At 35.4% G+C, this 14060-nt stretch overlaps 1 protein-coding gene across 2 annotated transcripts; it reads right to left on the bottom strand.

The window, feature by feature from the left end:
- Positions 1-6793: 6793 nt before the first annotated feature.
- LOC117780746 lies at positions 6794-8111 on the bottom strand. Of its 2 annotated transcripts, none has more exons than XM_034617389.1 (3): positions 7936-8100; positions 7211-7870; positions 6794-6940 (listed from the first exon to the last, which is right to left on the bottom strand). In XM_034617389.1, exons 1-3 carry the CDS (start codon positions 7997-7999, stop codon positions 6912-6914), a joined length of 753 nt encoding a protein of 250 aa, XP_034473280.1. In that variant the 5' UTR covers positions 8000-8100; the 3' UTR covers positions 6794-6911. The 2 variants fall into 2 exon arrangements, with proteins under 2 accessions (XP_034473280.1, XP_034473278.1); XM_034617387.1 differs by lacking the exon at positions 6794-6940 and adding an exon at positions 7051-7148 and having other exon boundaries at positions 7936-8111.
- Positions 8112-14060: the final 5949 nt, after the last annotated feature.

Below are 14060 nucleotides of genomic sequence, written 5' to 3'. Positions count from 1 at the left end.
AAAAGGCAGAATTCGGTCAGTCAGTTGGCTTTCTGATGTCATCAAGAACAGTCCGTCATCTTTCACATCACATTTTTCCATTAGCTTTATGCTGTCGATTTCTATCCCACATATTCAAGTTCGTTTTCAGCTTTCAGTTTTAGTCTTTTTTTTTTTGATTTCAAAGACCGGATTAATTACGATAATTGAGAGCGCCATATTCATAAAGACACGAATGATACTCGTACATTGGTTGTACTACATTTTTAGGCATATTACCTGTAGAATTATACTCACTAAAAGGGGAATAATAAATACAGGGACAGTGATTTTTGTTAAGTCTAAAATTAATTTTATAAAGGTTTTATTTATTTTGTAATAATTAGAATTAATCGAAAATGAATGATTTAAAATAAATTGTGTAATATATATTTATTACTACTTTTTTGCAAATAGTAAAAAGTTTAAATTAAGTTATGAATAATATAATTTAGCTTTGTTTTGACAATGTGTACTCTTGGGGTCTGCTTTCGTCATAAGCGTAAATTGTTATCCACAGTGAAAGACAAGACAATAAAATAATAGTTTTTCAATCATTTTAGACAGTATAAAATATCCAGATTTTAATAGAACTGCACTTACTGTATATATGTATATTTGCTTTAGCTCATATCCAAAAGCAATAGTTTTTCAATCTGATTCTCACTCAAAAAGTATGTTTTTGCTTAGGTTAATGTTATATTAAGAGTTCCAAAACATTGCTCAGTAGCTGTTAATTTGGCAGAGTATGTTTCAGACTCGCACAATAATTAACCATGCTTGAACTGTACTTATACTTAAAACAAACAATTAAACAGTAGTTTTCCCAATGCGGAGACTTCAGAGGCAAGCAATCTAATCAAACTACGCAAGTTGCATTTGGGGAATTGGGTGCCTGGCTTCAATTACAGGCAAAACTACGACACTGGCAAAGCAAATTTAACTAATTCAATGTGTAATTTAATTATGCAAACAAATGAACAGTTCCAAGTCTGGTATAGACAGTCAGAAATGCTGAACAGGAAGTGCGTCTAACTTTGAGAGCAGTTCGAAAACTTTGAAAACAAACTACCAAAAACTCCCCCAAATACTCCCAAAACGAGTGTCGTCTGCATGTGGGAGTGTGGAAATGCCACACAATATGCATAAAGTCCAAGTACGTGTATAATGTTGAACAATGCAAATTCAATTGGAAAGGAAAACCAAATCTTTTGCGAGTCATATTTATGGCTTAAACTTAATGGCAAGTTCAGATGCCGTTTACATTTTTAACAAATAAAAAAAGTAACTACCCGAAATGCAAATTGCAGTCAATGCCAACGACAAAGAAAGAAAGCAACAAAGAAAACAAGTAACAAAACGTAGAAAGAGGCAGCAAGTCCGGAAGTTGACACTTAAGTTTATAAATCCAATAAAAATCACATTAGCCTTGCGGCGGAAACTCGCGAGCAAACAATGAAGAACAAGAAGTGACACTGAAAAGCGGAAGGCAGCCAGGACACCGAAGGAGTGAGACTCCAGCAGGGGAGGAGTATGGTGACCGTGGGCAAATCCTCGCGACACATTTAGGTAAGCCACTTGAACCGACTCTCCTCTCCTCTCGCCATGGAAAACAGAAATGCTAATGATAACGCCAACCAATCTTAGACTACGTAAGTGGTTTACCCCAATACTTTCCTGTCCAAGTTCTTCAAGTCGACGCTGTGAAAGTTGTCTTCTCGCGAATGCTTTTAATAATTTAGAAGAGGGTCTACTGTAAATGGCTAATGGATCGCCATCGCTTACCATATTGACTCGTCACTGAAGCGAGCGTTGAATAAGCCTTGAGTTTGTAAAGAGAATAAAGGAAATGACAGCACCTAAGGCAATTCTCAAAATTAAATTTTCTATTGGTAGATTTGCTCAACAGAGTGTTATTGACGGTTGATTAAGACAAGAGAAAGATACTTTTAAATATATATAAAATGGTTATTTTTAACTGTAACTGTAACCGTAACTGTTAAAGAAGTAAATTTTATTTATTTTAATTTAAAAACTTACAAATAATAGTTTAAAAATTACGATATGTGTTGAAATACCTCAAAGCATAAATAATGATTACATGGGAATTATATATCCTTCGCTAAAATATTAAAACCATAAAAAAATAAAAATTATGATGATTTCATTCCCTGTATAAGATAATTATTTAAATTTTGAATTTGGCAACTGAATTATGTAAATTCAACCGGCATCTGAATCAGGAATTTATGCCGTATTAATTAAAAATTCTTTAACAGGAATAAGTAAATGTTTTCTTAATTTAGATACCAGGCATTTCAAGGAAACTACTTACCAGGGCTTTATTTGTTCTCCTCAACTCAACTTTTCTCTAATAAGAAGTGAATGCAACTTGTTAATTATAAACGTTGTTTAATCATGCATTAAGAGATAGTGGAGTTATGCATACCCTGTATGTGAGAATTCTCTCAATTAACATATAAACCAACCACATTAAAATGCGGCTGAAATGAATTTCCATTGAGGATACAAATTGTGGAAAGGGTGGAAGAAATGCAAGTATCTGAGAATTCGAAATACCTTCTGCTCCATTCAAGTGAGTGACATTAACAGTTGAATGCCATATTGAAAATTCCATGATGAATGAATGAAAACGAGAGAGAGTGAGTGACACAGAGAGAGGGGAAGGGAGGGGGAGGGGGAGACTCGTAATGTCGGCGACTTCATACTGCCTGCAACTCATCATCAACGTCATTTGCAAAGTTCGCGCGGCAGAAGCGCTGAAATTTTTAGCTGCAGGCAGCATTTCAACGATAGCAACAAGAATCAGGCAACAGCTTCAGTTACTTTTAGTGGCTTGCCCCCTTTTCCTGACTGCCATTGCCTACGTCTTGTCCTGCCTCGTCCTGCCGCGTCCTGCATAAGTGCCGAGTGCTTGCCGCAAATAAATTTGATTTGCATGTGCAAATGAACGTGGAATTGAATTTTCTTATGCATGAAATGTGCGCATAATTGGTCTATGGCACTCACACACACACGCACACACACTCATATAGAGACACAAAAGCATTCTAACGGGGCACAGACATTCACAGGAAGAGCCACTGACATCGGTTGTACAGCCTTTTACTCCTAGACAAGTGTCCCAGTTGTGGCATTGGTCGTAATTGCTTATGTATAAATTTAAATTCACAAATAATTTTCGTATCCCTAAATACTTGTGCCAGACAGGTGGAATATGTGTTAAGATACATGTACCAATTTAAGTACACAAAAGATATTTTATTTCGCCCTTAGCTCCGACTTGGAGTGATTCTAATCGTTAAGTTACTTTTAATATATATCTTAAATATATATTTTGAAACATGTAATTTGTTTTTTTACAGGAAATTGCAATAAAAATGAAAAATTTTCATCTGAACTCAACCATCAATCGTTTTTTAAAATAAAAGCCATATAAATCAGAAAAGGCTCACATCGTTATTAACTTTTCTTATATGTAGCGCAGCTCGGTGTGTATTATTAAATATTAGGATTTATATTTATAGATTATATACTTATTCGAAAATCGTCATTTACTTTAAAAAAATATATGTTCTTTTTTGATAAGTTTAAAGTAGACGCATTAAAATGACTTCAATAACTTTTGATTATGTGATGGTATTCTGATTTTTTGCTCGTTGACTCGAGTGCTTGCCATGTTTTTGACAGTTGTCATTGCCCACTTTATGAGGGGCTAAGTAGTGAACACTACATTATACTCTTACACTTGACGGACTTGTGGAATACAATGCCCATTCTGAGTGGGAGAAAGTGAGGAGGAGATTGGATAAGGGAACTGCACTCGAGAACTTGAATAATTAAAAATACAATATTGTAGTGCAAACAGTTGGCAAAACTGGAGCGTTCTGCTAGCGGCTGAATGCCAGCCATCCTGGGTGCACTTAGCCAAAGATATCCACTTACAGGACTCAACATCCGAAGCCAACCTACTGACAGTGGAAGTGCTGTCAAGCTGTGCAAACAATCGAAGCAAAGGCATGACAAAAATGCAGCCTGGCCCGTGATTTCTCTCCAGGCAAACGTGAGCGTAAGGATGTGGATGTGGATGTGAACGCGGTGCAGATACTAGAATGAGACCCTTATGGGTCAACGCTAGAATGGTATGTTTGTGTAACGTACGTACCTATGTCTAGAGATGACAGCGTGCTTTTCAGATGAAAGCCATTTCCAAGCTGAGATAATTGTGATGCTTGCCAACTCTACATTGAAAACTAGTCGGAAAGGCTATAGTCGAGATCCCGACCATAGAATACCCGTTACTTATTTCAATATATATAAAAGTACTTTATAGAAATTACTATCTAATAAAAACTACTGCATACTTTTGGGTGCTTGTATTGCCTTCACCGTTCTACTTGTTCGATCTTGCTTCGATTAGGTGGGATAATAGGTAATATTAATAGATAACGTAAATTGCCATAAAATCCAATTTATCTCAAAAACTGTGGGTGTGGTGGGTTTTCGAAATTTGCGATAGCGAAACGGGGCGTGTCAAAAATTTAAAACAAATTTGACCTGCTCCAACGCCATTGGGATGCGGTACAGTGATCTGGTATCTCTATTTCTTATAATATGAAATTTCTGTTTACTTATTAATTTGACCGACTATTCGCTTTATATTACATACATAAATATTTTTTCCATTATTTAGTGAACATTCAATTTGTAAAAACTCCCAATAGCTCAAAATTTTATGTAATAGAAAAAGGTGACATGCTTTCAAATAAAAGTTATAGCTAAGGTTTCGTGTGCTTTTCTAGTTCTTATTTCCCTTATTCATATGATGAATATTGGCAATCTCATCGCATTTCTAATTACCATCGTTAACTGAAGAGCATTCGTCGTTTTGTGGCAAATCTCCAATAGCCATTGTCAACGCTTTTTGAGCTTTGTTTTGCTCTCTTCTTCGGCTACCGCTGTGCTAGCTGTTTTACTGTTACCACTACTGTTACTGTAACTGTAACTGTTACTGTTTTATTTATTGTTTGCGCTCATTTGAGTCAATTACGACAAACGGAGATTGTTAATTGTTTTGCTGCCGTTGCCGTTGCCGCTGCTGTGATGTTCTGATGCTGATGCTGCTGCAGCGGTCGCCGCTCAAGTCCAAGACAAACAAGTCACATCCTGTCCGTGGGCGGACTCTCTCCATTTTGTTTCGTTCGTATTTATTTAATCGTCCGCCTTTTTGCCTTTTGTTTTTCTGCTGCTTCTTGACTGCTTATTGTTTGGCTTTTGGTCTCTGTTGGCTTTCGTCTGTTTGCTTTTGGCCAATAAACGGTGTCTCCCCCGTATAACCCCCCTACCCACCACCTTCCCTTTCCGCCCTGTCCGCGTTTAATGGCGCGTGGAACGTTACATTTGTTTGTCTCTCTCGTCACTCGTCTCTCATCTGTCGTTTCCCATCATTCTCTTCTCTTTATCATGCTGCTCTGACTTGTTGTCGTGTCTCTTGCGTAAACTTTAATTGACTGTCAGTTCATTGAGGTAAGTTTTAATTAATTTTTTGGCCAAACTAGATGTGTGAGTGTGAGTCGGTGGCGTCCTTGTGTTAAATGGGTGGTAATAGGACTAAACGACCGACTCGGCTCTAGGCTGAAGTCAGTTAAGTGGTGCGTTAAGTTTACCACTCAAATGGCCTGCTAATTGTTAAGCCACAATTTTATTCTTATCGTTCGGTAAGATAAGTGAGGGATGCTAAAAAAACAAAGTTCATTTGTTTTGATGTAAGTATTTTCTTGCAAAGATATACAAGCATTTCTTTGCAATTAACAACTAAATAGTATATTAAAAACAGGGAATCAAACCGAAACAAATATAGGTTACGTTTTCGGTTTCGGTTTCGGTACGTCCCGATATAACTATTTCGATAAAAGGTTCTATTTCTGTTTTTTTCTTTCGGTTCCGGTATCAGTTCCGGTACGTAACGGTACAGCAAATCAATTTTGAAACATTTTAAAATTTTTAAGATGTCGTTTTACAATAAATATGACTTGGAAATAAACAGACATAGGGCAAAAATTTATTTGATCGAATTTAAAAATATTTGAATGCAGAATGCGTTTAGACTCCAAATCATGATCAAAATGACATTCCGCTTGAAAATCGGTTCAGCTTTGATCAAGTTATGACAGTTTGAAGTTGGTCAGACTGCGGATTTAGCCACTTTACAAGTCCAAATTTTTATTCAATTTAACATGATTTTTTACAAAAAAGATGAGAGGTCTCAGAATCAAGTTTAAAGTGTTGTTTTATACTAATTACGGTATAGGAGTTGATTAAAAGTGCAAACTTGAGATTTAAAATTTTGAATTTTCGAAATTTCAAAGAGGGGACCCTTAGCATCAAAATCGAATCTTGGTCGAAAGTAATTAAATTTTTTAAATGAACAAAAATTAAATACAGAATGAAAAAAGAGGCCAAATCATGATCAAAATGACATTCCGTTTGAAAATCTGTTAAGTTTTGATCAAGTTATGACAGTTGAAAGTTGGACAGCTCTTTGACCTAGCAACTTTACCCACAACCGTAACAGTACAAAAGTTTCGGTATTCGGTTCTTAACGAAGAATTTTCATTCAGTTACGGTTTCAGTTCCGGTACTAAAAATGATACGGTTAGTTTCTGTTAACGGTACCGGTACCAGTTCCGGTGTTATTCACTGATTAAGAATGTTATGAAATGTCCCTTTCCCTTCCAATTAATATAGCTTCTGGTTTGCAAAAAAAAGTATAAATTTTATTAATATATAAATTCGTGCTATCTGTTCTGTTACATGGAATTTATATCGCAAATGTCTCTTAAATTGGAAAAATGTAAAAATTTATTGCCAAATTAATTTAAGCGAGGAATGTACCGAGCACCTGTAAATATTTGAAAAAATTATTTAGGTAAATAAATTCATTTTATTTTCAGAAATATATTTATAGTATGTATATTTATTTAATTATCTGAACCAAAAATTTATAAGTAGTTTTTAAAAAAATTTTAAAACTAGTGTTTTAATTACATTTAGAAAGCGAAGCGGAGCAGAACGACAAATTTCTTCAATTGATTCCGATTTTAAACTAACTTTTAATAAATTATAAATAGTTGGAAATAATTCAAGATTATCTTTACGACAATTTACTTACCAATTTGCCACATATTCTTAAACTTGTTCTTTGTCTGATTGCTGCTAAGCAATTTGTCCGGTTGTATACTTTCCCATGTTTGTACATCTTTAGGTCTCGGGATCTCAGGTGGCTGAACCTTGCGAACTCGCTTCGCGGATGATGAGGATGTACTGGCTTCGGCCGAATCCTTGTCGATGAGGTTTTGTGCCCTCTTGTAGGGAACCTTCATACGCCAACGGTTAAGACGGCCACCATTTTGTGGCTTATAGTCAATTGGGTATCGTTTGCACTCAAAAGCATGACATTGTTTGAGATCGTCAAGTGAAGTCGTCTCTATTGGTTTGGTGGTTGCGTTTAATGCCATGATGGCCTTCAGTTTTTTAGAAATGGTGGGCAACTCTTCAAGCTGTGCAAATCTGCCATTCAACACTTTTTGTCCCTGTTCACGTCGTTGCAAATAATGCTCCTTTAGTATATTATTGCACTTGCGCAGCTGAGCTTCAGCCTGCTCGTTTTCGAGGCGTCTTTCTTTGCAAGATTTGCGATTCAATGCTTTTGCTTCTCTTACCATATAGATTGCCGATTCTTTGCTTAAAAATTTAGAATAATCTGGCTCGTTTGTCTGCGGCCTTTTTCTTAATTGACTGCAGGATGTGACATTTCTTTGGGGAGAGTAACCTTTAGAGGATTGAAAATAAAATATCAAACACTTGTCGATTAATTGCAATTGCTCTTGTGCTTACCTTTTGGAAATCGTTTGGCAAATCCAAAAAGATTTAAACTGTTAATTTTATTTTTTGCAGCCATTATAAGATATGCTAATAAAATCTGTTTTGTTTCTTATGAGTCACAAATTTTGGATAAAGTTAGAAAAATAGTTACAAATATCTGAAAAGAATGAGTGTTGTTAAGATTTGATTTTGACAATCGTCTAAAAAATCTAATGTGCTAGAAATGGCCTACTACTTATTTCTCCTGTGTGTTAGAGCCAATCAAATATTGCCTATTACTTTAACTTAAAGTTAACGCAGTCCCCTTCTCAAATAAAATGCAATCAACAATTAACGAGTTTCTCAAATAGAGATCCCAACTAATGTCACTTAATGCCCATCGATGGGCTCCATTTGTCAAATATCCTGTCTAATGTCTTTTAAGTACCTTCTGAACCGAAATGAAAGTACATTAAGTATTAAGTAATATTTAATGTTTGCCAAAAAAAAAGTTGGCCTACCTTAACTTTGTACAAACTTCAACATGTCTTAAATAATCCTTAACCAACCATCATCAGCAGCATCATCATCATTATTATCATGATGCTTATCATACTGTGGCAACCATGTCCAGGAGTCGAACCCAGGACGTGCTCCTGCTCTCACCGGCGGCAGCTCGTTTAGAAAAATTGCTCACGCACGGTTACGGTTCGGTTTGGGTTTGGGGCTTGCGTTGGGTTGGATTTTGGGTGGGTGGGGTATATTTTAAGTGCTGGCAGGTCTGTGGTTTGCTTTGCTCTTGATTTTGTTTACCATTTACCGTTCAACATTTTCTCTGTGTATCGTTCGTCGCCTAAGCGCATTAAAACTTTTCTCTTTCGGCGATTTTCTTTATATCGTGCACTTTATTGAAAGCACATCACGTAGTGCACCTGATTTGCTGACAATCCTTGGACATTCTAAATAGGCAACCGGCAGAGCTTAAGACCGGACTCAAAGCTTCTACCTGTGTTGCATAACAAATTCGTGCGACATTTTGTGGCATCATTATAATTAAGATTAATTGCTTTCTGCAGCTAATAATTTCACACAGCCTGTTAAATATTTAAAATGGGTCAATTGACAACCAACTAAAAAGAAAAATTTTTACAACATATTCGAGTTTATTAGAATTTTTAAGACTCAACGCAGTTACGAGCTTAGCATTTGAAATTTGTTTAAAACATATTAATTAAATGGTCCAAATGTCGACAACATTTTAATTAAGGTCTTAACTTTAGGCGTGTAAATATTTATCTATTTAAAACAACTGTTAATTTTTCCGATTCTATAACAAAATTCTTAATGTTAAATCTAAATCCAATATCAAAACACATACTATATAGCTCCTCTGAAAAATAGATTGAGTTGATAGACTCAGCTTATCATGCTAATTTGAAAAATTTGTATATAATTTCCATTATATATTAAATATTGTGTATATAGACACGTATAAAATATACTTTTTAAAATTTGATTTATATTTCTCATCTGACTGAGAATAGATTTATCTAGCAATGTTAAGTTAACTCAACAACTTTAGATACATGTTGGCATTTGTAGCCTCAGCTGTCCACATCTCTGTGCTCTAATAAAAGCTCGTTCTGTACCTGTTCCGTAAAACAGGTGTCGCCTCGTCAACTTGAATTCCATCACGATCCGAGTGAATCTGTAGCCCTTGTCGCTTATGTTGTTGTATTGCGGAGAGTGAAAATGAAAAGACAACACAGCTGGCAAACCAAACAGTGCAAATTTCTGCTAATTGGATATCTGTGGCAGTTCTCATACATACATACGTGCACATCTAACTATGTACTACATAAGTATCTAGATACACAAGATACACAAGTGGCTGCTTGAGCAGGTCTCTGTCCTGTTCGCATACATCAATTGCTGATTATGCACAAAAGTGCTGACCATGTTAGTTCCAGTTAAATGTTCGCCAAGTTATTTGGCCAATTGAACAGGCCAATAGCAAAGGGTTCGGTATTAACCCGTGGAGTAAGAATCTTCACGAAATTTAATTAACTTTAATTTAATTTAATTTAGTTCAAGTTAGAATATTTTAATGTTTTATTTGACACTATAATTAATTTATATTAACTTGGATTTAGTCATCGAAAATTAAGTTAAAGAAAATATTAAAGTTTACTTTGTACTTAATATATTATCAAAAGCATTACAATGAATTTTCTAGGGTTAAAGTCGTTTAGACAGAGGCAAATTCATTCAAAAGAAGTGCATAGGATTTAACTATGTGCCGAGGAAATTGTAGACGCCACGCACCATTAGAGTAGACCAACAAACGACGTAGCCAGACAATCTCTGACCTTCCCAGACATGAATGCAATGCCATTACAAAAACAGTCAAAAGCAGAAATTGTGACTCAGCAGAGACAAATTGAAAGGTCCTTCGCGTATCCATCCATTGGCCATCATAACATAACAGCTTTTACATAAAATATACATTGAATATGAAAAGTACATGCAGCGTCAATTTTGCATACGTTGTATTCAGTCAGTGAAAGATTAAATTCCATCTTGTAAGCCCATCGATAAAATTGCATTTTTAACTACACACTAAAAATAGTTTGGCTTACAAAACAAGTTTATTTCCAAGGATTTTTATAATTGAATCGATCGTTCTAAATGAAATTAACAGAGAGGTTTTTTTTGTACTTCTCTGTACTTTGACTTAAAAATAATTTGAAAACATATATTTGACATTATCTCCTATGTAATTTCAAAATATCAATATGCTCCCGCGTATGTGATCCTTCATTATTGTTGAGAGCGAAAACATTTATAATAAATTACATTATTGTCAGAGTATTGTAAGCTACCTCGAATTCCATAGATTCATAATGTAAATGGCCGAGAAAGATAAACATTGCAATGGGAACATTGACCTTTACAAATGAAAAAAAAAGATTACGTCCTTATATTGTCTGCACATTGCACTTGACATTTAAAAATATTTCTTTCTTTTCTTACTTGACTGTAGTTTATTGACACTGAAAAGTGTACATTTGAGTGTTGCAGACCTTATATAAATATCAAAATACGTAGCCACAAAAGAAGTGCTTCCTAGGGACTCGATATGGTAGGTTACAGCACAATACTTAGAAATAAATCACTGCTCAAAAATAATCCAAAGAATTTTTTAGGGCTTCAAATATCTAGTCCTGTTTTTGCTTACTTTACAAATTGTAAAATGTGCTGCAACTACAATTATGACAACAGATGACAAAACACTATTCTCAAAGACAGATTTAACTACTGTAGCTACAAGACCACCTTTAACCACAATCTTAACAAGACCTACTAAGCCATCTATAACGACAATGACTACTACTGAGCCTACAACACCCACAACAACAACATCTACAACAACTGAGACTACAACACCACCTGTAACAGCTACCACAACCTTGACAAGACCTACTAAGCCTTCTATAACGACAGTGACCACTACTGAGGTGACAACCCCATTAACAGTGACAACTACTGAACCTACAACACTATCAACAGTGACAACTACTGAGGCTACAACACCTACAACACCTCAGGCTACCACTACTGTAGTGACAACTACTGTAGTGAACACCCAAAACAACAACAGCTACAACAACTGAGCCGACAACACCTCCTGTAACAACTACCATAACCTTGACAAGACCTACTAAGCCTTCTATAACGACAGTGACTACTATTGAAGTGACAACACCATCAACAGTGACAACTACTGAGGCTACACCACCCACAACAGCAACAGCTACAACAACTGAGGCTACAACACCACCTGTAACAACTAAGCCTTCTATAACGACTGTGACTACTACTGAGGTGACAACGCCATCAACAACTAGTGAAGCTACAACACTATCAACAGTGACAACTACTGAGCCTACAACACCATCAACAGTGACAACTACTGGGGCTACAACACCCACAACAACTGACGCTACGTCAAGTAAGTCTACAACTCCAGCTTCAACACCTACCACAATTTTTACAAGACCTACAGAGCCAACTTCAACAACATTGCCAACAACAGAAAGTACAAGAGTAAGAACTACAGTAGATACAACACCCTCGACAACAACAGAAGTACCTATTACAAAAGTTTCAACTACAACAAGTAAAGGGACTTCAGAAATATCATCAATCTCAACAATTACAACTTTGAAGTTTACAATTCCATCTTCTACTGCAGCGATGATTAATGAAACAACTCCTTCGGCTGGACCAGGAAAACATCATGATCATCATCACATACATCATCACCGATTACCTTTCCCACATCATCCGAAACCTTTTGAGCCTACTGAACCTGGCCCACCTATTTACACGGGACCTTCCTTAATACCATTTCCACTTATTCCAAAGGAACCAATCTTTCAACTTTCAATTTCCACGATAAAGGTTCCCGGAATACCGGTTTTACCCCATCCTCCACCCCCTTTACCCCTTCCTCCTTTTAATTTTAATTTTAAATCTTTTAACCAAATTTAATCTTACATTAAGCAAAATAAAAATATAATTATAATAAAACAGCGACAAAATAAATGTTAAATTACAATTGAAATAAAAAAAAAAAAAAAACAAATTCCAAATGTTTTTCATCTGCGTTGTATATCTTACCGTATAAAGTGCATAGTAAGATTGAGTTGGCAATTGGTGTTGCCAGGTTATTAACTTGACGTAAAGACTTAACAGGACTTAAGGTTTTTCAGGTCAGGCGACTGAGATGATCTCTGGGTCGAGATGAATATTCCGGATAGCTTTTATAATGAAGTAATGAGTTTTTTTCCATAAAATTCATTAACAGTATTAACAGCCAGTATTTATATATATATTTTATATTACTTTGACTGTCCTGGCTCTAAGAAGATTATATATTCCAATCTTGTCGAAATCGCACTATAACCACTTAAGATATGCTAATAATTTCATGATAACAATTTTGCAAATATACAAAAATGGAAAAAACCAAAAGCAGGGATTAGGAATTTATTTTAGAACTGTGGTTTCTTGGTAAAAATATCTTAAAATTGACCGTACATTAAGAATTTTGCTTACAATTTTGCAGTTTTTTTGGCCCATTCAAATCGATGCACCCTATTGTTATTATGATAAACATAAGGCAGTATTAAATTGTGCATCAGGAGTAAGATGATTAAAATGATAAGAAGTACTAACTGAAAGCCGTAATATATAAATTAAACCAAACAGGCAATATTTATCAATATCGTACTTCAATTCAGATATATAATTAAATCAGTTAATTAGCGGTATAGAAATCCAATTTCATAGAGATTATTTAAAAACTTTTGGGTGCTCTCAACAATCTTTTTTCTATAACTTTGCTCGTCATTATGAAGTGCGCAGGTAAGAAGTCCAAAATTGACTTACTGATTCTACCCAGCGATTAATGCATACTTGTCACAATATATTAATGTGCACTTATGTACTGCGCCTATGTAAATGCTCGTCCGCATACAATGTTTACAGAGTAGACGGAACATTCAAACAATGATATGGACATTCACCTTATGCCAAATCAATTTTACGGCTTCTTAAATAGAGACAAATTTTTATTATTTTAAAATTTGTACACATTTTGTGAAATACATTAGACACTTAAATGTACGCTAAACTATTTATAAAGATAGACCGCATATGGGTTTGCTTTGTGCACTCTGCATATAAATAGCTTTGCCTAAGGATAGGAAACTAGTGTTACGGAAGAGCTCGATATGGTAAGTCGCAGCTTAATAAATATTTTTTTGTTTGGTTCGAGAACTGAACAGAAATGTATCAGCCTTTCAGGTACTTACTGGTTCTCGTGCTTTATGAAGCGCTTACAATACAATCGGCAAAATGCTCTCCCAGTCAGGCGAGGCAAATTGTACCAGTAACAAGAACAACAGCAGCTCCAGTTGTAGCCACGACACAAGGATTTTGTGATTTATTTCCATTTTGGCCAACATGCTTAACAACAATCTCTACTACAAAAGCTACAACGCCAGCAACAGCTACAACAACGGTTGGCACAGTGCCACCAATAATATGTGAAATTTTTCCAAATTGGCCACCATGTATAACAACAACCACAG

The sequence above is a fragment of the Drosophila innubila genome (assembly GCF_004354385.1).
Source record: "Drosophila innubila isolate TH190305 chromosome 2L unlocalized genomic scaffold, UK_Dinn_1.0 4_B_2L, whole genome shotgun sequence".
In the NCBI taxonomy this organism is placed as follows: domain Eukaryota; kingdom Metazoa; phylum Arthropoda; class Insecta; order Diptera; family Drosophilidae; genus Drosophila; species Drosophila innubila.
Note: the sequence above shows the minus strand (reverse complement) of the source record. Positions and strands in the feature narration are given on the sequence as shown.